The sequence below is a fragment of the Molossus molossus genome, unplaced genomic scaffold (genome assembly GCF_014108415.1).
Source record: "Molossus molossus isolate mMolMol1 unplaced genomic scaffold, mMolMol1.p scaffold_m16_p_4, whole genome shotgun sequence".
Lineage (NCBI taxonomy): Eukaryota > Metazoa > Chordata > Mammalia > Chiroptera > Molossidae > Molossus > Molossus molossus.
In genome coordinates this window covers 103,258,187-103,284,086 of record NW_023425377.1, presented here as the reverse complement: position 1 = coordinate 103,284,086, position 25,900 = coordinate 103,258,187, and the positions used below count along the sequence as shown (strand labels likewise).

General features: G+C 37.5%; 1 protein-coding gene across 2 annotated transcripts; it reads right to left on the bottom strand.

The window, feature by feature from the left end:
* Window positions 1–13,697: 13,697 nt before the first annotated feature.
* Window positions 13,698–22,371, bottom strand: FGG (fibrinogen gamma chain). 2 transcript variants are annotated; one of them, XM_036241114.1, is made up of 10 exons: window positions 22,205–22,371; window positions 22,060–22,104; window positions 21,686–21,869; window positions 21,501–21,594; window positions 19,908–20,038; window positions 19,225–19,355; window positions 18,133–18,317; window positions 15,940–16,217; window positions 14,418–14,584; window positions 13,698–13,911 (listed from the first exon to the last, which is right to left on the bottom strand). In XM_036241114.1, the coding sequence occupies exons 1-10, from the start codon at window positions 22,280–22,282 to the stop codon at window positions 13,897–13,899; spliced, it is 1,308 nt and encodes a 435-aa protein (XP_036097007.1). In that variant the 5' UTR covers window positions 22,283–22,371; the 3' UTR covers window positions 13,698–13,896. The 2 variants fall into 2 exon arrangements, with proteins under 2 accessions (XP_036097007.1, XP_036097006.1); XM_036241113.1 differs by lacking the exon at window positions 13,698–13,911 and having other exon boundaries at window positions 14,379–14,584; window positions 22,205–22,282.
* Between the last annotated feature and the right edge of the window lie 3,529 nt (window positions 22,372–25,900).

The window sequence follows — 25,900 nt, the reverse complement described above, 5'->3', positions numbered from 1 at the left end:
AACTGTATCTACCCATGAAAACTTACATGCGAAGAGTAACATATGTATCCAGTCATCTAAACATTTGTCATTGTGTAAACCTAATTTAAAAATACAGACAAAACAAAAATAAACAAGAACCCTTAGCATTGTTTTGAATGGGGTATTTGTCCTTTCCTTAAACATACGTCCCAGGATAGCAAAGAGCATCCTTTTTGTTACCCATTGATTTTAAATATACTGAATTCTGAGAGCAGTTTACTTCCTTACCCATTGATTTAGATGTAACAACAATTTATTGTATGTTTACTATCTGTCCGGTCCTGCATGCTATGTTCTTGAGATAGAAAGGGAAATAATGTATTTCCCTGTACCTTCAAGTTGCTTACAATTGGTGAACAAATCAGGTTCATTTGCAGCTAGGAAGTAAAACCATAGGAAATTACCATTTATGTAAATCAAAATGATGAATATCTGCAATTTCATGTGTTTTAAACTAAATCAAAACAATGGGAAAACTTCTATGAGATATATTCAAAGTACTGTTAGGACACAGAGCAGAGAGTGACATATTATTTCTGCATTGTTTTCTGTTAATTTTGTGTAAAATGTTCCTTAAGAAATGAGATTAAATTCTGGCCAAAAACAAAAACAAAAAACAAAAAACAACAAAGCAAGATTCTCCTGAAAAATGCTTGCTGTGTCTTCTAGCATGAAAATCTATATGAATATGTACATTTATTATTGTCTTAACAAGAAGATGATGGTACTTTGGCAGGAAATATCTTGTTAAAATGTATTAAATGTATAACTAAAAAGTACTAAAATTAATTTTTAATGTTTGAAATGCATGAATTATAAAAATTTAGAAGATTCTGTCACATGCAATATTCTTTCAGGGTCTTTCCCTCTGTTTTTACAACAGCCACTGACCTCTACAGGATTAGCTGGAAGACATTGGCAAGGCTATTGAGCTTTGTATTATAGTCTCAATTTGTGTCCTGTTTTTCAAGGGTGTTGTAAAAGTTGGTTATTAACCAAACTTCTTCCTGGGAAAGGTGAGTTTGTATGATGAGCTGTGCAAGAGCAGTTAATGGGACTTTGTTATTTAGACCTTATTACTATTCTGACTCTGGATAGTTTTCCTGGAAGTTATAGCTGATATACAGAAATTCTTCTGAACTGTACTTGTGGAAGTGAGGAGGGAGAAAAAAAATTTTGCTTGATCTTGTCACACTGCATTTCTCTTTAAATCTTTTTTCAGGAAAGAAATCTACTTTATTTCTTATCATTGATCTGTGCCCAGATTAATGGTTATTTAATTGAATACGTTTTTAGTATTTTTTAAATTAAATTCTAGAATTTTTTGATAATATAATAATCATTCTCTTTTGCTGTCTTTATTCATAATTTTCATGGTCTTTTACTTAAGCACATTTAATCAAGCTTCCAGTGTGTAATTAAGAGTGTGTGTGTGTGTGTGTGTGTGTGTGTATGAGAAAGAGAAAGATGAGTGAATGTTAGATCCTGAGTTTCCCCCCTCTTTTATTTCTTTTTCTTTTTAACTGTATTATCAATTAATTCAGTTTTCAAAATAGATCAATTTTACATATAAAGTACTAAATTTAACTAGATTTATCAATTTTTTTGCATTGAACATTTATTAAAATATAAATGCTGTTTTTGAAAAGTAAAATTGTTATGTAGATGAATAATCAATTGATTTATTAATATCGACAACATGGATTCACTCTAACATCATACATCTTAAATCTATTAAGTCTGGCACACTTCTCTGCTGGTTTCACTGTGGTTCATCTATTAAAGATTAGCAAACGAAATCTATCAATTGGTACTGATTTAATAGTGACGTATTAAGATCTGGGGAAATAGCATCTGTAATGTACTTAGACTTTCTACAGCAAGGAATTATATAAAAAGTATGGGGCAATGTGCTACCAAGATCCATTTAATTATCTACGATTCTTATTGGAATTTATTTTTAATGGACGGTTCCATAGTAAAACCAAGGCAACTTACAGAAGGCATTTGGGTAAAATTCTGCTTAGATCAAATTCAAAAAAAAAGTTATGGAGAATAACAACAGAGAAACCCAAATTGAGGGGTATCTTTCAAAACACTCGACCAGTATTTCAGAACATACACCTCTAAACAGTCAGGTCATGCAAAACAAGGAAGACCAAGAAACTGTTACCAAAGCTAAGGAGATGTAACAACCAAGTGTAATATATCCTGGATGGGATTCTGGAACAGAGAAAAGACATTGGTGTAAAAACTGGTGAAATCTGAGTAAAATGTAGAAGTTAGAAAATAATAACTATTAAAGTTGGCTGCTTTGTTTTGACAAATGAACCATGCTAATGCAAGATGCTAACATTAGAGCAAACTGGGCAGTGTGGATAAGAAACTCTACAGTATCTTTAAAATTTTCTTTTTTTTATAAATTTTTATTTATTTTTTTGTTACAGATATTTTACCTTTTTACCCCATTGGCACCCCCCATCCCTCCCCCCCTCCACCCTGTCCCCGGCTTAGTTGTCCATGTCCATTGATCATGCATACATGCATATAAGTTCTGTGGTTTATCTCTTCCCACCCACCCACCCCCCATCCCCTCTTCTGAGGGATGTCAGTCTGTGCCCTACTTCCATGTGTCTGGGTCTACTGTATTCCTCAGACTGTTATGTTCATTATATTCCATATATAAGTGAGATCATGTGGTATTTGTCTTTTTCTGCTTGGCTTCTTTCACTTAGGATAATACTTTCCAGGTCCTTCCATGTCGTCTCAAAGGATAAGAGATCTTTCTTTCTTACCGCTGCATAGTACTCCATTGTGTATATGTACCACAGCTTTTTTATCCATTCGTCTACTGGTGGACACTTGGGCTGTTTCCAGATCTTAGCTATTGTAAATAGTGCTGCTATGAACATGGGGGTACATATATTCTTCCTGATTGGTGTTTCAGGCTTCTTAGGGTATATTCCCAGCAGTGGGATCACTGGGTCAAATGGAAGTTCAATTTTTAATTTTTTGAGGTAGCACCATATTGTTTTCCATAGCGGCTGCACCAGTCTGCATTCCCACCAGCAGTGTACTAGAGTCCCCTTTTCTCCATACCCTCGCCAACACTTGTTGTTTGATGATGTGTTGATGGCGGCCATTCTGACAGGTGTGAGGTGATACCTCATTGTTGTTTTAATTTGCATCTCTCTGATGATTAGTGATGTTGAGCATTTCTTCATATGTCTCTTGGCCATTTGTATGTCCTGTTTGGAGAGGTGTCTATTCAGCTTCTCTGCCCATTTTTTAATTGGGTTCTTTGTCTTCCTTTTGTGGAGTTGTATGAGCACTCTATATATATTGGAAATTAACCTTTTATCTGATACATCATTGGCAATGATGTTCTCCCATACAGTGGGTTGCCTTTCCATTTTGATGATTGTTTCTTTTGCTGTGCAGAAGCTTTTTAGTTTGATGTAGTCCCATGTGTTCATTTTCTCCTTTATTTCTGTTGCCTTAGGTGATGTACCAGTGAAAATTCTGCTCCGTATGATGTCCGAAATTTTGTTGCCTACATTTTCTTCTAGAATTTTTATGGATTCACGGGTCACATTTAAGTCTTTTATCCATTTTGAGTTTATTTTTGTGTATGGTGTAAGTTGATGGTCTAGTTTCATTTTTTTGCATGTAGCTGTCCAATTTTCCCAACACAATTTATTAAAGAGGCTGTCTTTACTCCACTGTATGCTCTTGCCACCTTTGTCAAATATTAATTGAGCGTATTGCCTTGGGTCCATTTCTGGGTTTTCAGTTCTGTTCCACTGGTCTATATGCCTGTTCTTGTGCCAGTACCAGGCTGTTTTGGTTACAGTCGCTTTGTAGTATAACCTGATATCTGGTATTGTGATCCCACCTACTTTGTTCTTCTTTTTCAAGATTGCTGTGGCTATTCGGGGTCTTTTTTGGTTCCATATGAACTTTTGAAGTATTTGTTCTAGTTCTATGAAATATGTCGTTGGTATTTTGATGGGGATTGCATTGAATCTATAGATTGCTTTGGGTAGTATGGACATTTTAATTATGTTAATTCTTCCAATCCATGAACAGGGTATGTGCTTCCACTATTTTATATCTTCCTCTATTTCTTTTTTCAATGACCTGTAGTTTTCTGCAAATAGGTCCTTTACTTCTTTGGTTAAGTTTATTCCTAGGTATCGTAATTTTTTTGGCGCGATGGTAAATGGGATTGTTTTTTCAGTTTCTCTTTCTGTGAGTTCATCATTGATGTACAAGAATGCCGTTGATTTCTTGACGTTAATTTTGTATCCTGCTACTTTGCCAAATTCATTTATTAAGTCTAATAGATTTTTGATGGAGTCTTTAGGGTTTTCTATGTACAATATCATGTCATCTGCAAATAATGACAGTTTCACTTCCTCCTTTCCAATTTGGATCCCTTTTATTTTTTCTTCATGTCTGATTGCTGTGGCTAAGACTTCCAGTACAATGTTAAATAAGAGTGGCGAAAGTGGACATCCCTGTCTTGTTCCTGTTCTTAATAAAAATGTTTTTAGTTTCTGTCCATTGAGTATGATGTTTGCTGTAGGTTTTTCATATATGGCCTTTATTATGTCGAGATATGATCCCTCTATTCCTACATTGCTGAGCGTTTTTATCAGAAATGGATGCTGGAGTTTGTCGAATGCTTTTTCAGCATCTATTGATATGATCATGTGGTTTTTATTCTTCATTTTGTTTATGTGGTGTATCACGTTTATTGATTTGCGAATATTGTACCAGCCTTGCATCCCTGGAATGAATCCCACTTGGTCATGGTGAATAATATTTTTGATGTATTTCTGGATCCGATTTGCTAATATTTTATTCAGGATTTTGGCGTCTATGTTCATCAGGGATATTGGCCTGTAGGTTTCTTTCTTTGTTGTCGTTTTTTTCTGGTTTTGGAATTAGAATTATGCTGGCCTCATAGAACGTGTTTGGAAGTCTTCCTTCTTCTTGAATTTTTTGAAATAGTTTGAGGAGAATGGGTGTTAGTTCTTTTTTGAATGTTCGGTAAAACTCCCCCGTGAAACCATCTGGGCCTGGGCTTTTGTTTGCTGGGAGAGTCTTGATTACCTCTTCAATTTCCTTAGTTGTTATCGGTCTGTTCAAGTTTTCTATCTCTTCCGGAAATAGTTTTGGGAGACTGTGTGTTTCTAGAAATTTGTCCATTTCGCTTAGATTGTCGAATTTGTTGCCATATAGTTGTTCATAGTAGTTGTTAACGATCTTTTGTATTTCCGTGGTGTTGGTTGTTACTTCTCCTCTTTCATTTCTGATTTTGTGTATTTGGGTTCTCTCTCTTTGTTTCTTAGTGAGTCTAGCTAAGGGTCCATCAATCTTGTTTATCTTTTCGAAAAACCAGCTCTTTGTTTCATTGATCCTTTGAATTGTTTTTTTGGTCTCTATGTCATTTATTTCTGCTCTGATCTTTACTATTTCCTTCCTTCTACTTGCTCTGGGGTTTTCTTTTTGTTTGCTTTCTAATTCTTTAAGTTGTGAGGTTAGACAGTCAATTAGAAATTTTTCTTGTTTTTTGAGGTAGGCCTGTAGTGCTATGAACTTCCCTCTCAGAACTGCTTTCGCTGCATCCCATAGATTTTGTGTTGTCGTGTGTTCATTTTCATTGGTTTCCAGGAAGTTTTTAATTTCTTCCTTGATCTCCTCGGTGACCCATTCATTGTTTAATAACATGCTATTTAGCCTCCATGTGTTGAAATGTCTTTGCATGTTCTTGTTGCAATTGATTTCTAGTTTCATGCCATTGTGATCTGAGAAGATGCTTGATATGAGTTCAATCTTCTTGAACTTGTAGAGATTTAGTTTGTGTCCTATCATGTGATCTATCTTTGAGAATGTCCCATGTGCACTTGAGAAGAATGTGTATTCTGTAGTTTTGGGGTGTAATTCTCTGTAGATATCTATTAAATCCATTTGGTCTAGTGCTTCATTTAGAGTCTCTGTTTCCTTGCTAATTTTTTGCCTAGAGGATCTATCCAGTGCTGTCAACGGGGTGTTGAAGTCCCCTGCTATGATTGTATTGTTGTCGATTTCTCCTTGGAAGTCCTCCAGAAGATTTTTAATATATTTTGGTGCTCCTATATTGGGTACATATATGTTTATCAAGGTTATATCTTCCTGTTGGATAGATCCTTTCAATATTATGTAGTGGCCGTCTTTGCTATGATTGTATTGTTGTCGATTTCTCCTTGGAAGTCCTCCAGAAGATTTTTAATATATTTTGGTGCTCCTATATTGGGTACATATATGTTTATCAAGGTTATATCTTCCTGTTGGATAGATCCTTTCAATATTATGTAGTGGCCGTCTTTGTCTCTAGTTATGGTCTTCATTTTGAAATCTATTTTATCAGATATGAGAATTGCTACCCCAGCTTTTTTTTTGCTTTCCATTTGCTTGGAAATTTTTTTTCCATCCCTTCACTTTCAACCTATGTGAGTCTTTTGTTGAGAGGTGGGTCTCTTGTAAACAACATATAGATGAGTCATGCTTTCTTATCCAATCAGCTACTCTGTGTCTCTTTATGGGAGCATTCAATCCATTTACGTTTATGGTGATTATTGATATGTACTTATTTATTGCCATTTTTGTTTAGTGTGGTTCTATTTTTCTTCCCATTTCTACTGCTAATTACAGCAGTCCTTTTAACATTTCTTGCAGTGCTGGTTTGGCGCTAATGTATTCCCTTAGCCTTTTTTGTCTGGGAAGCTCTTTATTTGATCTTCTATTTTGAATGATAGCCTTGCTGGGTAGAGTAGTCTTGGATTCAGATTCTTGTTTTTCATGACTTTGATTACTTCATGCCATTCTCTTCTGGCCTGTAGTGTTTCTTGTGAGAAGTCAGCTGAGAGCCTTATGGGGTTCCCTTTGTAGGTAACCTGTTGCTTATCTCTTGCTGCTTTTAGGATTCTCTCTTTGTCTTTAATTTGTGGCATTTTAATTACTATGTGTCTTGGTGTGGGCCTGTGTGGGTTCTTCTTCCTTGGGACTCTCTGTGCTTCTTGAACTTGAATGCCTTCTTCCTTCACCAAATTAGGGAAGTTTTCTCTCACTATTTTTTTGAATATATTCTCTATCCCTTGCTCCTTTTCCTCTTCTTCAGGGACTCCTATGATGTGAATATTATTACGTTTCCAGTTGTCCCATAGTTCTCTTAAGCTGTCTTCCTGTTTTTTAATAGTTTTTTCCTTTTGTTTTTCTGATTGGTTGATTTTTTCTACCCTGTCTTCTAATTCACTGATCCGGTCCTCAGCTTCCCCTACTCTGCTTTTTAAACCTTCCAATGTGTTTTTCATTTCTGATATGTCATTTTTTATCTCTTCTTGTTGGTTTTTAATTTCCAATTGGCTTATTTTCAGTGTCTCTATGTCCTTACTCATGCTGTTCAGCTTCCTCAAGATCATGGCTCTGAATTCTAGCTCTGTTAACATGCCTAATTGCTCCACATTGATCTCATGTTCGGTGGAGGTGTCTTGCTCTTTCATTTGGCTTCTGTTTCTGTGTTTCACCATTTTGGCTATCACTGTGGGCTTTGGAGCCTGTCAAGTTCACCCTGTGGGTGTTGGTGTTCTGTTGTTTGTGGCTCCCTCTCCTGTGTTTAGATGAGCGAGGGAGGACCCATGTTGAACACCACTGTCAAGTCTTACTTTCCCGGTTAAAGTTGCCAGCCCAGGAAAGGTACTGTTATCCTCTAGCTTTTTGCCTGGAGGCCAGCAGTCTAGGTTACTTGATGAGTTTTGGGTTGTCAGTTGATTGAAAAACTCCCTCTGGTGCTCAGCCAAGGGGCTTTCAGGAGGGTGGGGCAGATGCTGGTTGTTAGTGAGTCTCAATTAACACTTCAATGGCCCACAGGGTGGGGTTGGATCTCTGAGGGAGGGGCTGCTGCCTCTCCTCAGAGCCCTGGGAAGGAGCAATGTGGCCACCGTCCTGAGTGGCTGCACTCAGCCAAAGCTCTGAGCGCCCTCCCAACCCCGAGTGTCCTGTCACAGCTCCAGTCCAGTCTGCCCTCCCTCTGCCGGAGCCCAAGGTGAGTGGCTGTGGCTGTTTTAGCCTCTGTCCCGGCTGCTCTGTGGAGCCGCCTGGGAGTGTGACCCGAGGGCGCTGCTCCCAGCTAAGGCCGCTGCTGAGCTGCGGACCGTGGGCTCCCAGCCCCGTCTCGGGCCTTCGCAAGCCTACCGGGATGGAGTCGGTGTCCCTTGTTGTATGGTCCTCCAAGCTGCTTTTCTGTTGCTTTTTCCCGTCGATTTGTCTGTGTTATAGTTGTAATTCCAGTTTGGTTCTGGGAGACGGTCTGTGTAGCTCCGTTCACTCCGCCGCCATTTTTCCTATTTTCAAAACTTTCTATAAATAAAAAAAAATTATTCTGAAATAAAAAGTTTATTAAAAATGAACACAAAAAATATTAAAGTTTTAAAACTGTATTTCCAAAATGTATCCAACATTGGCTTCAGATCCCATATAGAAACACTAATCTTTTTTTAAAATGTTTTTATTGATTTTTTAGAGAGAGGAAGGATGAGAGAGAGAGAAACATCGATGTGAGAGAGAAGAATCCATTGGCTGCCTCCTGCCCACCCACTACTGGGGATCAAGCCTGAAATCCGGGCATGTGCCCTGACCAGGAATCAAACCGGGACCTCTCAGTCCACAGGACAATGCTCAGTCCACTGAGCCACACCAGCCAGACTAGAAATACCAATCTTAACAGCAAAAAACAATTCAATTTTATTTTGTTTTTATGTCTGGAGCAATTTTATATGTTATGTCATTTGACTCATGCCACAGCTTTGTGATGGAAGGAGAACAAATTAGGAAGGAAAATATTTCCAGTCCAAGGTCTCTTAAATATCATTATATATTATTTTCGGTCACACTTTATTTGCCCCTGAGGATTTAAAAGAGGCCACTTACATCATAGAGTGGAGAGTCAACTCTGTTTATTTACGGAGAGTCAACATTCAAATTTATCTAGAGAGGGTTTCTATCCACCTCAGGTCACCTGTGTTTTTGAAGTTACCAGTAGATGAAAACCTGAATGAGGACATGGGAAATGGAGTGAGTCCAAGGACACTGAATTTTCATTTGGGAAACATCTTTGTGACCCGATTGTAGACTTGATTAAATGTCTTGATCCTGAATTCTTCTGTAACTTCAAATATTTCCCAATGAAATTGAGATGAGCAACAGCTTGAAATTGTGCCAACCAGCCTTCACAAAAGACTTTCAAACCTGATACAAAAGAATGTTCTACAGGCCAATGGTCAAACCTATGTTTAATATTCATAATTGACCATGGCTACAGTTCCAATTGAGCCAAAGCTCATTGGCCAAGGCCAGTAAGTATCTGTCTACATTTAGTTCGTTCATTTTCTTTCTTAAAGGAAAAAATATTAATAGTCTTCTGTTATGTAGATCATTATTGAAGACTGATTATGATTATATGCTCTTTTATGGGATCAATTAATTCTCTGATAAATTCTCTGTCCCCAAATAATTTGTGAAATGTCTCTCTCTCTCAAAAATTAATATCACCCAGTTTATGTTCTCTGACCATAATGTTATACATTTAGATATTAATTAAAAATAGAATTTTAAAAGCCATAAGCTTTGGAACCAAATGATACTCACTTTGAAACCCTTAGTTTCCAAAGGAAATCAAGAAAAATTATAAAATACTTAGATTGTGGATTGTGTTGTGTGCAAAAGTATGTATAGTGAAGACCTTAGCAGTGCTTTTCAAAGTATTTGTGGTAAAGGACTAATTTTATTAAATTTCTAACCAAGCACAGACCAATTAGATTATAAAATTAAATTAATTACTAGAAAAATAAAATGTAAAAACAAAGATATACAAAGTATAAGCTCAAGTATTTATTATTAGGTTTCAAAGACATAAAATTATATTTCATGTAATTTATATATAATCAGAGCAAACATGCTTTAGAAAAAATGTTTTTTGATTTTCTTTATTTTTTTTCTTTATTGATTTTAGAGAGAGAAGAAGGGAGAGGGAGTGAGAGATAGAAACATCGACGAGAGAGAACATTGATTGGCCGCCTCCTGTGTGCCCCCAACTGGGAATCAGGCCCACAACCTGGGCATGTGCCCTGACCAGGAATCGAACCAGCAACCTCTTGGTGCATGGGTCAATTCTTAACCACTGAGCCACAATGGTCAGCGTAGAAAAATGTTTTTACATGATTATTTTTCATTACTTTATTTATCTTAATGTAGACCAGTAACAAATAATTTGAAGATCAGCATTCTGAGTAACACTGATTTATTGCAAATACATAGCTTAAAAGAAAAATCTATGATTTATAAGAATACATACAAATAAAGAAACACACATCAAATCTATTGACATGATTGTTTATTGTGGGAACAAAGGGAAGAAAGTTTGGATGAAAAAGAATCAATCGATCAAGAGAGTGCCTGAGCCCAGAAGAATGAGAATGGTGTAATAGGAGCATGGCTAACTCAACTTCAACCTCTGAGGGATGGACGGACACACACACATACACACACAGAGAAAAAGTTATACCCTTGGTCTCTTTGTCACTAACTCATTGTTTTCCATCTATTTTAACTCGTCTTATCATCATTAATTCTTTTCTCCCCTCCTTATTTTGAACTACATCAAACCAATAAGAAAGCATCAGGTATAGATACATTTCCCCTGGAATTAGATATGTACTTTGTTTTTCACTCTTATCTAAGTAAACCAAAGAGACCTACTATAAATGCCTTGGCTAGTTTACACTGGTTAGAATCAGAGGCAAAGAATTTTAAATCTTGTAAAGGTCTCAAATATGTTGTCTATACATATATTTCTTCATTTCCCACTCATTTTCAACCCACCCACAAATCTGAAACATAGTCTTTAAAGTATAACTATTAAACTGAAGGAGAATTGAGAAATGCAATAACACTTCGGAGGTATATTTTGATATTTGTCCAATAAATGATCACTCCTGTTTGGGGATTAAAGGACTCTGTCCTGTAGTTGCCTAACCTGAAGTCCTGGTATTTGTACATCTGGACTAGTACCCTCCTTTATGGAAGCTTCCCTCTGGAGGCTTTTTAAAGTGTGTAACTGTGCACATTACTTTGTACTCAGCCTTTCTATTTCGTAGTGATCAGAGTTTTTTATTTATGCCCTGGAATGTAAAGGGAAGGGTTGAATAAGAGTTATTTGTGATTTGAGATAAGAAGAAAAATAATCTATGTTTATGAGGCCCCAAACTCTTTGTTTTACTTAACAGATTTCTAAAAGTTGATTTATCAAAATAGTCATTTCAATTTCAATTTTATTTGTGGAAACATGATCTATTTAAGCCTGGAATTATATTTCATGCTTTAATTCTTTTTGTTGTTGTTGTTAATCCTCATCCAAAAATATATTTTCCATTGATTTTTAGAGAGAGTGGAAGGGGTGGGCGAGAAAGAGAGAGAGAGAGAAACATCAATGTGAGAGAGACATATCGATCAGTTGCCTCCCATACATGCCCCAATTGGGATGGGGATTGAACCTGCAACCCAGGTATGTGCCCTTGACCAGGAATGAAACTCGAGACCCCTTAGTGCTCTGGCTGACACTCTAACCACTGAGCAAAATCAGCCAGGGGTCATCCTTTAATTCTTAAACTGTGGCCCTTCAATGTGTAGCACTGCATATTAATAACTAAACTAGTAGAATTTTGAAGTTTATCTGTTTTTCTCTACCTCATTGGGTTTTAAAATTAACTAGAAAATTAATATATACTCATTATACCAAGTCAAGCAATGCGGGGGTGTATAAAAAGTTAGAAGCCCTGCCTTACCAATCAATAATGGATTACCCAACATGAAGACTAAATATGTACTTGGGACACCAACACAAACAGGGGATTCTAAAATGTTTTTGAAAAATGTTGTAATTGATATTTTAGAAGGAGCATTGCATAAGTGACTATACAAAAAAACTTTAGGACTTCTTTATATTTGTGTTAGTATTTTTATTAAATTTTACATTATATATTAGTTGGGGGAGAACACATGTACAAATAATGCATATATGTCAAGATTATATTTTGTTTATAATGTATATGCACATATACTTTCTGTATTATCATTGTAGAATTGTTTTATATCTTAAAATTTTACTTATTTTGTAAATGTTTCCATGTTCATGATGAGATATAATGCTTATGATGTAATCATTGCTTTTTATTCCATTATACTAATAAACTAACTTTTAATTTCTAAATCTTCTAAATAATTTCTAAATCTTCCACTTTTATTAAATATGTGGCTATATTCATATTTCTGAGATCTTGTAATGTTCTTTTTCAAAAATAATTTTCTTGGGCTAAATCACTGGCATGATATTATTACATCAAAACTTGATAATATTTAGATAGCTCTTCCAATCTAGGACCAAATTTCTCACCTAAAGGAGTTTATAGGGTAAATTGTATGCATTCTGAGCTTAGAAGTAGCTCGGAACATGATGAGTTGGGGGCTGGCAAGGTTAGAGGTACTATGGACAATAGGAAGATGACTGTCATTATCCTGGCAGGAGATGTTGAATATCCCATCTAGAATGTGGCAGTGTGTATATAAAAGGAAATGAATATAACAAACATTTAGGGGTTGGATTTGACAGGCTTGATGATAAGGGGAGGGAGGAATAAGGAAGACAGAAGGATGAGTTATTGTGTTTTTTGGGGGGAACTTGAGAACTGGATGGAATAGAGCAGGTTTGGAAGACAGGAGGATACTAGGGTGCGATATATCCCCAACATCCAACATAGTGGCCAGTACAACGAAGGCATTCAATAAATGTTAGTTGTATGAATGATTCATGGATACATGACTTAATGAGTGCTGTAAACAATGAATAAACATTCCTATTTCCCAAAGCTTTACAAGTACCTAGGTGTATAGTTACTGTTTTTTCTCAATAGGATATTTTAAAATCAGGACTCATGAGAACAAAGAAGTAAGAGAATTAGAAAAGAAACTGTGGAAAAGAAGAGAATCCAAAGCCAAAGCTCAAGATTTTAGAACAACCTGACCCTCCCCTCATTGAATCAGTCAATTACTTAAGGTCAATCTTATGCCAATTTATGTAGACTTAACTATTCCTTACAGAAAGTTGGTGCTCCCAGATCTCTGGCTGCTAACTCAATATCCATGGATTCAGAATGAAGTAATAGCTCCACCCCGCTGGCCTCATTGTTGACCACTGAGGGACTGAGCAGGTTTTGGTTCCTAAACCTCTGCTCTGAGGCCCAGTCCCTTCAGGGTACCTCCAGCTGACCACAGGAGTCTAGAGCCAAGGTTCTGCTGAGAGAATTCCCACACAGCATTGTGTCTCCAGCTGTACTTTGGGTACTCTGAACCTTAGTTCACTGATTGTGACTTGTGTTAAATTTTGTCACTTTGGGTTATTGTATTTTCATGTGTTTACCTTATATCCCCTGGAGGGCAAAAGCCATGATTTCTTTTTTTTTTTCATAACTCCCCAAAGGGCAGATATAACGTTTAGTGACAAGTGAGGACTCAGCAACTACTGATGATTATCCAACCAAAACTACTAAATTGAAGGAAGCAAATGCACCATGTATCTGGTCGTAGGAAACAAAATGTTTATTGAAATGGCATGTAGATAAATTATCACATAAAACTGTTAGTGGAGTTTTCAACGTGTTCTTTTTTCTCTTAAAATGAAGTGTGGCTTTATAAGTCCATTGTCCCATATGAAAAATATTATATTTATCTGTTCAGATAAAGTCCTTTAAAAAAGTAAATCATTTTTGAAATGGTCTTTTAAACGTCTCCAGCCTATGATCAAAACAAAAATATATTGAAAGATATAGTTATCTCCATGTAAAAGGAATTAAATATAAATAATTAGGGGTAATACATATGAAAAAATACTTATGCATTTGAAATGCTAGGATATACTCCTATTTTATTAGTATGTACTAAAATATTTAAGACATATTTTTTTTTAAATCACCAAGACAAAATGACATGTGATCATTAAAAAATAAGGCAATTATTTCATATACACCTAGGAAATATGCTAAAATGTTACATCTTCAAGTAAACAATTTTTACATAACTCTGACTTCAGTAATTTGGGAATACAATCCAAAGTAAATTATAATTTCTATTTAAGGCTAAATATCCTTAATATCAGACAAAATTGATAAATATGGTATGAGAAAATGAGAAGGAACTTTCAGAAAAGTTTCTGACACTGTGGGTTAATTGAAATGAACAGTTAATTTGCAGGGTAAAATGATTTATTCAAGTTCTATTTCAACATGATGTTCTGGTCTGACCTGTTTGGCTCCCCCAAGGTGGTGCTGCTGTCCTTCAATGGAGAGTCTGTTGAATGGAATGATCTTCATGGTGGTTTTCTTCATGGAATACCAACGAGATTTCCAAGTGGCCCAAATAATGCCATTATCATAACCATTAGGTGTAGATGCTTTTGAGTAAGTGCCACCTAAGACAAATTGTAGAGAGACATATCGTTGCTCTTAGGTTTTCTTACCTCAGAGAGTCTACAAAGAACTGTCAATTATGATGCCCATTGCCACATCAACTTTATAGTGTTATCACCTAACTGAAAATATTCCTAAAGATTCCCCAAATCTCAATTTGCAATGATAACAAATGAATTATTAAATAACCCCTTACATCTGTGTTGTACTGTCTGGTCACATTCATACTTTAACTATATTTACTACTAAAAGGGCTAGAACCCCAATTACCCCAATTGATCTCTCCCTGAGCTTAGCCATCCTAGACTCAGCTATAATGAACCATCTTTCTGCAAGGAGGTTGGAATGACAGGAGTCACAGTTCGTGATCAGATGGTCTCAAATCATCTGAAATCACAAATGTACTAGAAAGTATGAGGAACTTCAGGAAACGGTTCTGGAATGACATTTCACATCTCCATTAGAAAGTGGAGATTAGGTTGATTTGTCTTCTCCTTGTCCATGGGCACCAGAGCTCATGTAATTTTGTAAGGGAATGTCTGAGTCCATTATTAGCATGCCCCCTGGGCTATCAAAATGGTTACTCTGGGTCATATGGATCAAACACTTTTCTTCTAATTATATGGTTTGTAGGCACAAAGATAAATTAAGTTTTAAAAAAAAATGTTGTGAGAACCAAAGGGTAAATTTAAATCATTTTAAAGAGGACTTTACGCCATCTATTGGCTAAGACAGTGCCCCGAGGAGGTAAGATTGCTTATCTTAAGGGATCTAGCAACAGCCGGGCTTCCCCACACATAGCTGTTGGGTAGTAACAACAGTGTTGCTAAGTAAAATCAGTATTCATAACAACACCTGCCTTAGTGCAAACTGTAGCTTGCCTTCCCCCACTCTAAAGTAAGTAATTAGACCCATAGGCTAGACTCTGCTTTCAAGATTCCATGGACCCCTGTGCTTAACAATTTCCTGCTCTTTACTCCATTCCTCCAGACATTGGCTGATTGCTCACTGGTTATATATCTTACACACTGCTCATATGAAGCTGACCAGGCTAATGTGTTAAACAAGCACATCCAGAGCATACATATGGTAAATCTGAAGGAGACACCATCACCCAAAGTGTCAACTCTGATGGTGGTAATTTCAGACATAATGACAAACCACTGGCTATTTACTGCAGGTGGGTTTCTTTCCAGGGACCAATAGGAGGCATACGTACAATATCTGATTCTGATTTAAAATCAAGAACTATATAATAAGCCCCCTAATATCTTTCTCATTTCCTTAAATCTATTTATACCTTGTATAAAAATATAGACCACACACTAAGTCAAATACGTAAGGAAGAAAGGCATACCTTGGTAATAAACCCCATTGAGGTGGCCAGCGTGACACTTGTTCATCCACCAACCAGATCCGTCCTGTTCAGCACAGTTACCATCAAACTTATCATTGTCATTGTCCCAGGTACTGAACTGCATGCCATTGTGGGCTGTGAAAAACTTGTCACTAGGATCATCACCAAAATCAAAGCCATCTAAGGCATTTCCGGCATCGCCACTGATGAAGTAGGCATATGTCAGGCGGTATTTGTCACTTTCAGGTCCCACCTTGAACGAGGCATAGTCTGCAGTACTATAAAGAAATAGAGACATCATATCTTGAGCCTCATTAGAGATCTCTTCCATAGAACAATTGTTTGGAATTTTTAAGTTTGCTTTTTAAGTCTGAAATGTGCTCATTGAATGGTCTTCTGCAAACTTGGCAATAGGCAATGGCTGCAAGAACCAGTTCAGAGCTCATCAGCCTCACCCAGGATGGGTCTAGAAGCCGTCAGAGCATCTCAACGAGAACTCAAAACTTCAGCCGTTTTAATGATTTATGCCTTTTGGATCCTAATAGGAAATCCAGATGTATGGATGAATCTAACTTTATATGTTCTCTTTTATCTAAATGGTTAGCATTATTGACACAGTTAGAAACCACAGGAATGAGCTGATAGTGAGTGACCGCTAATGCACCAAACTGGAAGGAGCTACAGCCCCTTTGGGTGTTCCTATAACCTGAAGGGTGAGGTCCTAAAGGGATTTTTATTTCCCAAGGCAATGTGGTAATGGCAATAAGGATGGCTTCCCAGAGCATCACATAAAAGAAGTGGTCCCTGTGTGACCCATAAAACATGAGCTGGGCTATCAGAGAGATTCTCCCTGGATAAAAAAAGAAAATTATGAATGAGGGCCAGAATTCTATGGAGAGCAGGGAAGAATGGGCCTTGGTACATGAACGGAGGCTTCCAGAAAATACTTAGCTTCTTTCCTGACCTCCAGTCCTTGCAAAATATGAGATGTTCTCACAGGAGCAGATATGTGACCACAGTGCTTTCTGGGTGAAAAAATTTAAAAAAATAAAAGTACGTGTTTGGACACAAAACATATTTCATTATTTCATAGACATAAAAAGAGGATTGGATATTTTTCTGAATTTTAAATAGGTATACAATGCTCAAAGCCCCCAAATAGCTCTGAGCATAGAGGGGGCCTTATCTCACAAAAGGACCTAGCTGATTTAATTTTAAGATGGCCAGGAAATCTTAAGAGGCTGGAGTAGCTTTTCAACCAGAATAGTCTTAAGAAGACAATTTGTAGAGTCAAACGACCTGAGTTCAAATCCAACATTTACCATAAACCAGCAATGTGACCTTGGGAAAGTTAAACTTTAAAATGCGCCCTAGCCAGTTTGGCTCAGCGGTTAGAGCATTGGCCTGCGGTCCGGAGAGACCCGGGTTCAGTTCCCGCTAAGGGCATGTACCTCAGTTGCAGTTTTTCCCCCAGCCCTGGTTGGATCGTGCGGGTGGCAGCCGCTCGATGTGAACACATAGATGTTTCTCTTTATCTCTCTCCCTCCCACTCTATCTGAACAAAGAATGGAAAAATAGCCCTGGCCGATTTGGCTTAGCGGTTGGAGCGTTGGCCCGTGGACCAGAGAAACCCGGGTTTGGTTCCCGCTGAGGGCGTGAACCTCAGTTGCAGTTTGTCCCTGGCCCTGGTTGTGTTGTGTGGGTGGCAGCCACTCGATGTGACCCTTTCACGTCGATGTTTCTCTCTCTCTCTCTCCCTCCCACTCTATCTGAACAAAAAAAAAAAAAAAGGAAAAATGTCCTTGGGTAAGGATAAAAAAATAAATTAAAAAAAAATGGAAAAATGTTCTCCGGTGAGGATAAAAATAAATAAATAAAATGGGATTCACAATATTACCTACCTCATGAAAGAGTTATTAGGAGTAGATTAAATTATATACTATTTCTGATAAATATTAAACACTCAATAAATATCAGCAATTATTTTGTATGGTTCCAGAGTCAGCAGGTTGTACCAAAATACTCAGAGCCAGCCTGCATAGGACCCTTCTCGTCGGGCTGTCCAAGAACCAAACTGACTTCTGGAGGAAATGGCTGGATGTGCTCTTTGCATTTGTCAGGCTGCCTTTGCCATTGGTCTGGTGATGGTGGGAAAGTGCACATTTCAGACATGAAGTCCTCTCTGGACAGTACCTGGTTCTGCCATTCCAGTCTTCCAGCTCCACTCTTAACACATATGGCATGACAGACTGTGTGCTTATCAAATGAATCTTCTCATTTCCCAGCCAAAATTCTGTGGTGCCCGTGGGAGACAGGTGTCCAAACCCTTCTTTGTATTGAATCCAGTTTTTTTTGAAATCCACACTGCCGTCAAGCCTCTAGTTACACAATTGCACAGGCAAAAGGAGAGAATAGGTTATCGGTACACACAAAGAAAATGTTATAAACATTTGGTGAAAATATGAGGGTATGACCCCATCGTTTTCTAACTAAATGAACTTGGTCAAGCTGCCTCAGTTTCCTCATCTGTCAAATGTGAATAATGATGCTTACTTCTTAAGGTTATTACAGGGATTACACGAGAGAATGTTAGAGAAATACTTAGAGAGTGCCTGGCACATGGTAGGTTCTAAATTAGTGGTAGTTTTTAAAAGACACCTAGAGGACTTCAGAACTCCAGCCTGATACTGCTGATTCTTGTACTGATGATGGAAAGGTCAACCAGCTCAATCGGCCTGCCAGCCAGCGCTTCCATCACACACGCCCTCTGAGCGCCCCCTGCAGGATTAGTTGTGAAAGTGGTCAGAGGTAAACAAAAGGAGCGCAGCAACTGCCAGGGACAGGCAGAGAAGAAACAGAGAGAGGGTCCTTGTCTTGGAACAGCTTAACTGTATCCTCTGGGGGACTTCACATTTTTGTAATTGGCAGCCACAGGTCTTAATCAAACTGATGAAACAGGACCCTTCCAGTTCCCGTTTTTGTCACTGCGATTCTGTGACTATGTACAACAGAGTGCCAGCACAGTACAGAGTCCAAGCACAGACTCTGGGTTCCAATTCTGTCTCTGTTACTTACTAGTTGGTTATGTGATCCTGGGCAAGTTACTTTACCTCTTGTGCCCAAGTTTCCTCCTCTGTAAATAAAGGTACTGATTTTACCTACATTACAGGGAAGTTGCAAGGATTCATCATGTTGATGTTCACAAGGTGCTTAGAAAAGTATCCAGTACAAGACAGATGCTTATTTGAGTGTTTATCACAGACACAGGATGAGGGGGAAAAATACCTTCTGAAGCACAGTCCATCCATTGCCATTGACAATTTCACAGTAGACTAAGAACTGCTGTTGAGTTGTTGTAGGTTTGATAAAGTAAAGCCCACTCTCTTTGCCTCCATTATTGGCAACATCTTGACAATCTGAAGAAGAAGAATAAGCCTATACTGTGTTTGGAAATCCAGATAAGACTGTTCCAGCCTTGAATGTGAGCTTTTAACAAGTTGCCAACTGTTCATTTCCCACAAAGCATTTTCTTACTTCTCATGTCATCATTCCTTTCTAGCTATTTTTAGCTACTCAAGTAAAGTCGAAGCTATTGGATACTTTAGATTTAATGGCTAGGCACTTTCAAAATTATCCCTGTACAAATGGGGTAGTCCCAGAGACGTGGAAGTGGGGTACAGACTGACAATCGCCAGAAGAGGGGGTGGTGGGGGAGAGATAGACCACAGAACTTATATGCATGTATGCATGAACAGTGGATATGGACAACAAACTGGGGACAGAGCAGGGAGGGAGGAGGAGGGGGGAATCAGTGGGGGGGGGGGGAAGGAGAAACATCTGTAACAAAAATTAATTAATTAAAAAAATAAATAAAAAGAATTATTCCTGTACACTTCAAAACATGAAATCTCCTTTGCTTGATATACTGGCTTTGATGAAAGTAATCCCCATATCAACCTGTCACTTACCTCTTCCTGTTGTATCATGTATTTTTACTGTGTCTTTGCAAGGTTCCTGACACTGTGCTTCAAGCTGGACTACTTTCTGTTTCAAGGTAAGGATCTTCTGATTATTTGAAGTATATATGTCCTGCAAAAACCTATAAGCAGAAGAATAAGATAACAGAGCATTCCTTTCCAAGGTATAATTTTATATTTTCATCTTTAAAAAAATTCTACCTTATCTTTTCAAGAATTACTTCCTGACAAATTACTCCATTTTTTGGAAAAAAATTTTAAATTATGTTACTTAATTGAGGTGAGTTAACATTCTAAATTTTCTGAAAAAGAAAGAAAAAGTCCTTGTCCATAAATAATACCATTGTCATTAAACAGTGGTCATTCTGATTTTTACCATTTCTATCAAGGGCAGGAGATAACAACCTCATTGAGTGAAGAGCCTGGTTAATAAGTAGACTGCCTGGTGATCATTCTTTGGACTGGATATTCTTAGGGGAGAAAAGGCTCTGTCCAGTAATTCACATGCTTTGCACTGTGGATCTACTGAGGACCTATTTAAGGTCTACAATCTATAAGTTACATGGAGAACATATCTGGGACATTGTCTGAGATATAATAGAACAACAGCCACCTTCATTACCTTCTTGATGTTATTTACAGATCTTTGGGAAACAGCTGAGGGGAGCAGTTTTTTACAGGGTTGCTTGTACAATAGTCTGTGCATTATAGACAGTTTTCTCTCATTTCTGAAATGAGAGAAAACTGTCTACAATGCATAGAGTATTGTGTCTTTCTGTGAAGAAGGATAGAAAAAGCATTTGACTACTCTTTTTCTCTACCACACCTTAACTTCAACCTCAGTGATGGGCAATGATAATGCAAATTATAATGCTAATAACAATTACAGCAATAATAACCATGGTCCTCTGATACCAGGAGGAGGAGAAATCTCTCCTGGGCCACTTCTCCCCAGCCATCATTTATCACTATTTTTTATGCCGCTTTGAAAACAATTAAGACAAAAAAATTGAGAAAGAAACGAAAACTGTATCAGGGACCCTGTGTTCAGGAAGTTAATGAGTCCCTAGGGAGCTGAGAGAGACATTTTACTTTCAAGTGAAGGGCAGAGAGTACATAATAGCACATTCATTGTGCCATGACCAACACACAGCTTTATAAGGTTTATTACACATAGTTTCTTAACTTTTGTAGTCTCTTAACTTCTGTGCCCCTGCTTGCTAATTCCTTGCCACCAATTTGTTGACAATCTTACACAGCGAATTTTAGTCTCTGCACCCAAATTCCCATTTGAATTTATGTTGAAAGACAGATGGGTGTGGGGAAGTATTTTGATAAATATGGTCATAATGGCATTTGAAGACATCTAAAATACCTTTCTCCCATGTGATCATTACAAAGTAATCGTAACCCAATATAATACATATTGCACTAAAAAGGCTATTTCCGATGTGTTCCAGATGGTCAGGCATAATGACAATTAGATATTAAAAGTAGGGGGAAAAGGCTAATTCCACTGAAGTTTGCAATATTCAATAAGAAATAAATCACTCTTGGAGAGCAAGTTAAAACAAACATGCTTACCGAATATTTGATTCATGGGATATAACTGATGCTTCGAACTTTATAATATCTTCTATCATTTGCCTGGACTCCCTAGTAGCAGCTTCTATTTTACCTGTAACATGAGATCAGAGATGAAAATGCTCAGGCAAACAGAACCACTGAAACAGCAGAAAGGAACGTTCGAGTAGTGTTTAGCTCCTCACTTTGCTTGGGTGGAGCACCAGAATTGTAGGTGATTTGGATTGATCTGATCAGTTCTTTGGCATCTCCTGTTTTGTTTTCAACTTGACTCATCGTCTCTTCCAAAGCCTGCAGATCCTTTTCTACTTCATTTTGGTAATTAACCAGAAAGTCTGCAATTCCACATGTAGTTGGACAATAACTCCCCTGAAAATACAACAGAGTGATTTAAAATCTTCATAAAAGCTACACTTAAAATCTATGAATACAAATAGGTCAAGACTAAACTATGTTAAGCAAAAGAGAGAGAGAGTTTAAAATGCCAGATAATATTTGTGAGAGAATTTCCCTGCCCCTCTGCAGTCCAAACATAGTGAGAAACATAAAAACGACTTACAAATCTCTCATCTAAGATGCAGCAGTTGTCTCTTGTGGCAATATACTGGAGGAGAAAAATACAGAAATTTCACTAGTTATCATACATTTTCTTACTTTTCAGCTTTTCACTTAAAACAAATATGTCTTACAGAGAGTACACTTACTGCTAGGCATGTTGAAGAGAACAACAAAAGAGTGTAGAAGTAGAGAGTTAAACTCTGGGTGTGCAAGGACCAACTCATGGTGTCAGGGTGTCTTGTGCTCCGAGCTCTGTAGTATCAGTACTGTGGCTGTCAGGCTCCAACCGCCTCTTTATGTAAGTTCTGAGGATGGCCAGGATGGCCTTTCAGTGGCTGGAGCTGATCACGGGACCTTCTTACCGGGAGGTGGGAGATGTATTTCCTGTCTCTTTTACCTCAAGCTGGCCCCCAATCTATGCTCTGTCAGGTTCCCAGATTTTGCACACAGGTTTAAGCTCCTCCTTTTTGGCCCAGCTGAACCTTTCTCCTTTGCAGCCAATTCATCTGCAAAGCCTAGGGAAGCACTAGGTATTGCTAAGAAGAGGGAGGGGCCCCTGGGAGGGTGCATGAGGCAACCTCTTCCAGTATCCCACTGAAAGAGCAAACACTGAGAGCTGACCTCCCCCAGAGCAAGCCCAGCCAGCTGACCTCCCTCAGAGGAAACCCAGCCCAATCTTAAAATGGAGCCTGGTGCAATCCAAATTACAGAAAGCACTTTCTTCGCCTATAGATTAGGTAACATAATTATTTTTAACCTGTGGCTATGACAAGAGGAGACTTTGCTTTCTACCAGGTCCCAGAAACAAATGACACTGGAAATATATTTCCTGCCCCTCTGTGTTGATCATTATCTTTTTTTCCTTCCTTTTTTTTAAATGGCGATATAACCGACATATAACATCGTATTAATTTCAGGTGTACAACATCATGATTCTGCATTTATATATACTGTGAAATGATCACCACAATAAGTCTAGTCAACATCCATCACCGCACATAGTTACACAGTTATTTTTCTTGTGATGAGACTTTTACAATTTACTCTCTTAGCAACATTCAGCTATACAATGCAGTATTATTATTAAGTATAGTTACCATGTTGTACATTACATACCCAGGACTTACTCATTTTTTAACTGGAAGTTTGTACCTTTCAACCCCTTTCACCCATATGCTGACTTTTCTCATAGATTCTCAGCTCCCTCTGAGCTCTTGAGCTCAACTGGCCCTTTGCCTTAAAGAGTTGGAAGGCACCGCACCGCATCTTCCACAGAGGGGAACTGAGTCAGGAGCCGACTTTGTTTTTCTTGAGGTTCCATTTAGTCACCTCAGAGGACAACCTGGAGGCAGGACAAGAAAGATGCACCTCCTGGGTGTGTGACCGGAAGCCTGGCCGGAGTTAATGGGTACAAGGACCTGCTTGGGAAGGACTGTCCGTTGGCCCTGCCTCTAGCACTCCCTGGTATGTTAGGAAAACACATTTATCATCATCTCCTACTGAAAATCCACAGTTGTGCTTTGCTGCCTCCTCCGAAACCAAGTTTACTGCAGATTCTGGTTAAATACATCAGTAGGAGAAATGTGTCTAGATGGAAAGAAATGCTAACACTTGAATCCTAAATCTTTACAAAGGAATATTTATGTTCTGACTTGAAGCAAAGATAAATGTTCCTACTCAGTAAACAATTAATAGTTATTATAACATGGTGAATGTATCAAAACCAGATCTGTGGCCTTTTCTCTCCTCTTTAATAGTTCCTCTCTGACTTATCTGTAACTGCCAATCACATCATTGGACCACCAGCCGATTAGTCACAATCTTCCTTATTCTCTGATCTATTTATCTAATCAGTTGTTAAAGCTTGTTGTTAAAACTATTTTCAGTTTTTTTTATTTTATTTTATTCCTTCTATTTCCACTGCCAACATGCTAGAGGAGGCCCCTTATTTCTTGTCCAGACTGGTTGTCTACAAGGCCAGCTGACTGATCCCCCTTCCTCCGCTCCAGAGAGTTCCTGCTCCAAACCATTTGTCACACTGCTGACAGAATAAGTTCCTGAAATGTAGTTTGATTATGACATTCACCTGATCAAAAGCCTTCAGGACTCCCAATCTCCCACCATAATGAATGGAAAACACAACAATTGCCCCTTCCTACCTTTGCTGCCCTTTCTCTCATGGACTCACATCATGTCCCCTTAAGGTGCACCGTATAGTATTCTCAGACTGTGTTCCTCTTCTTACTCGTACCTCCCTCGGCCTGGATTGCCTTCACACGCACTCCCGCATCTCTGCCTGGGAAGTTTCTACACACCCTGAAGGTCCTGTTTCATGATCCCTACTCCTTCCAAAGTAAAAACGCAAACTTTGCAGGCCAGCTGTGCCTCTTTCAGAGCATTTATAGAAACATGTAATTTCCTATATACGTGCAGTGTGTGCCTTATTCGATGCAAAACTTATTTTTGGCTACTGTACCCAGTGTAGAAACATTTAACACTCAGTAATGATTTGATGACATTGAATTGAAGTGGGCTAGAAATAAGCCTTTAAAGTCTACACTTCTAATCTCTCTCAAACTTTCTGAAAGCAAAATGAAATTACTTTGGCAAGGATAAATAGTAATTAATCAATCAGAAAGTAACTATTGATAAAGTGGATGTGTGAAAATTACTAATCAGAAATCAATAGCCCTCTTCTGTATAATAGCTATCACACTCAGGATTTTACTCACTCACATACTAGATAAATTGTCTAAGGAAAAGGTTAAGAAGTAATAGAATCAATATCATTAAAAATTTCAAACAATACTTTTGGGTTATAAATAAGAATTGGAAAAATGAAAATCATGTTCTACTTCTAAATAAAAAGAATGAATAAAAATGTCAGGATTTCCATAATTTAGAACTGTATTAATATCCCAATAAAACTATAAAAAAGGTTTTCTTATTTTTTTTCCCTTTTTAAAGAATTAGATTAGCTGTTTCTAAAACTCAAATTAAGAGAAAAAGAAAATAATCTTGGAAAATCCTAAACAAGAAGAATGAGGACAAGAATATCTGTTAAATATGAAGCCTATTATACATCCACAATATTTTAAACAATATGATACTGGCCCATAGAAGGTAGGTAAGTGTAATCAAGATAAAGGTCTAGATATATTTTTATTTTTGGTATGATAAAGTTGGTATTACATGTCAGTGAAGATAGAGAAAATTATTAAATACATGGCATTATTATGGCGTGAGAAAAACTGGGAGGCTACACGGGAAAAAAGGAAGTGGCATGCACTGCTAACCTCTTATGCCCAAATAAATCACAGGTTACCAAATATTGAAATATGAAAGAGGAATACACAAAAGTACTAGAAGAAAATAGGAAATCATTCATAATATTAGAGTATGAAAGATCTTTCTAAATATAACTCAAACTCCCAGAAAAGATGAATGAATTTTGACTACATTAAAATAAATCTCTTCCCAGCCAAAACCAAAACCAAACCCCAAACCACTATATACAAAATCAAAGGCAAAATACTAAAAGAAAACAGAAGACATATACACACATTGAATATCATTTCCAGATCACACTGCACAGTCTACCAACGTTTCCTCTGTGGAGAGGTACGGGACAGAGAAAGAAGGTGGGGGAAAGGTTCCATTTCTCTGTATACTTAGAATTTTGACTATATGCTCATATTACCTACCTATATCCAAATACATATCATTAAAATATGTAATTATTGATTATTCACAATGATGTATTTGTTACACTAATAATTATTTTTATTACTTTTTATTTGAATATATTATATTTTTTCTTTATTGATTTTAGAGGGAGAGAG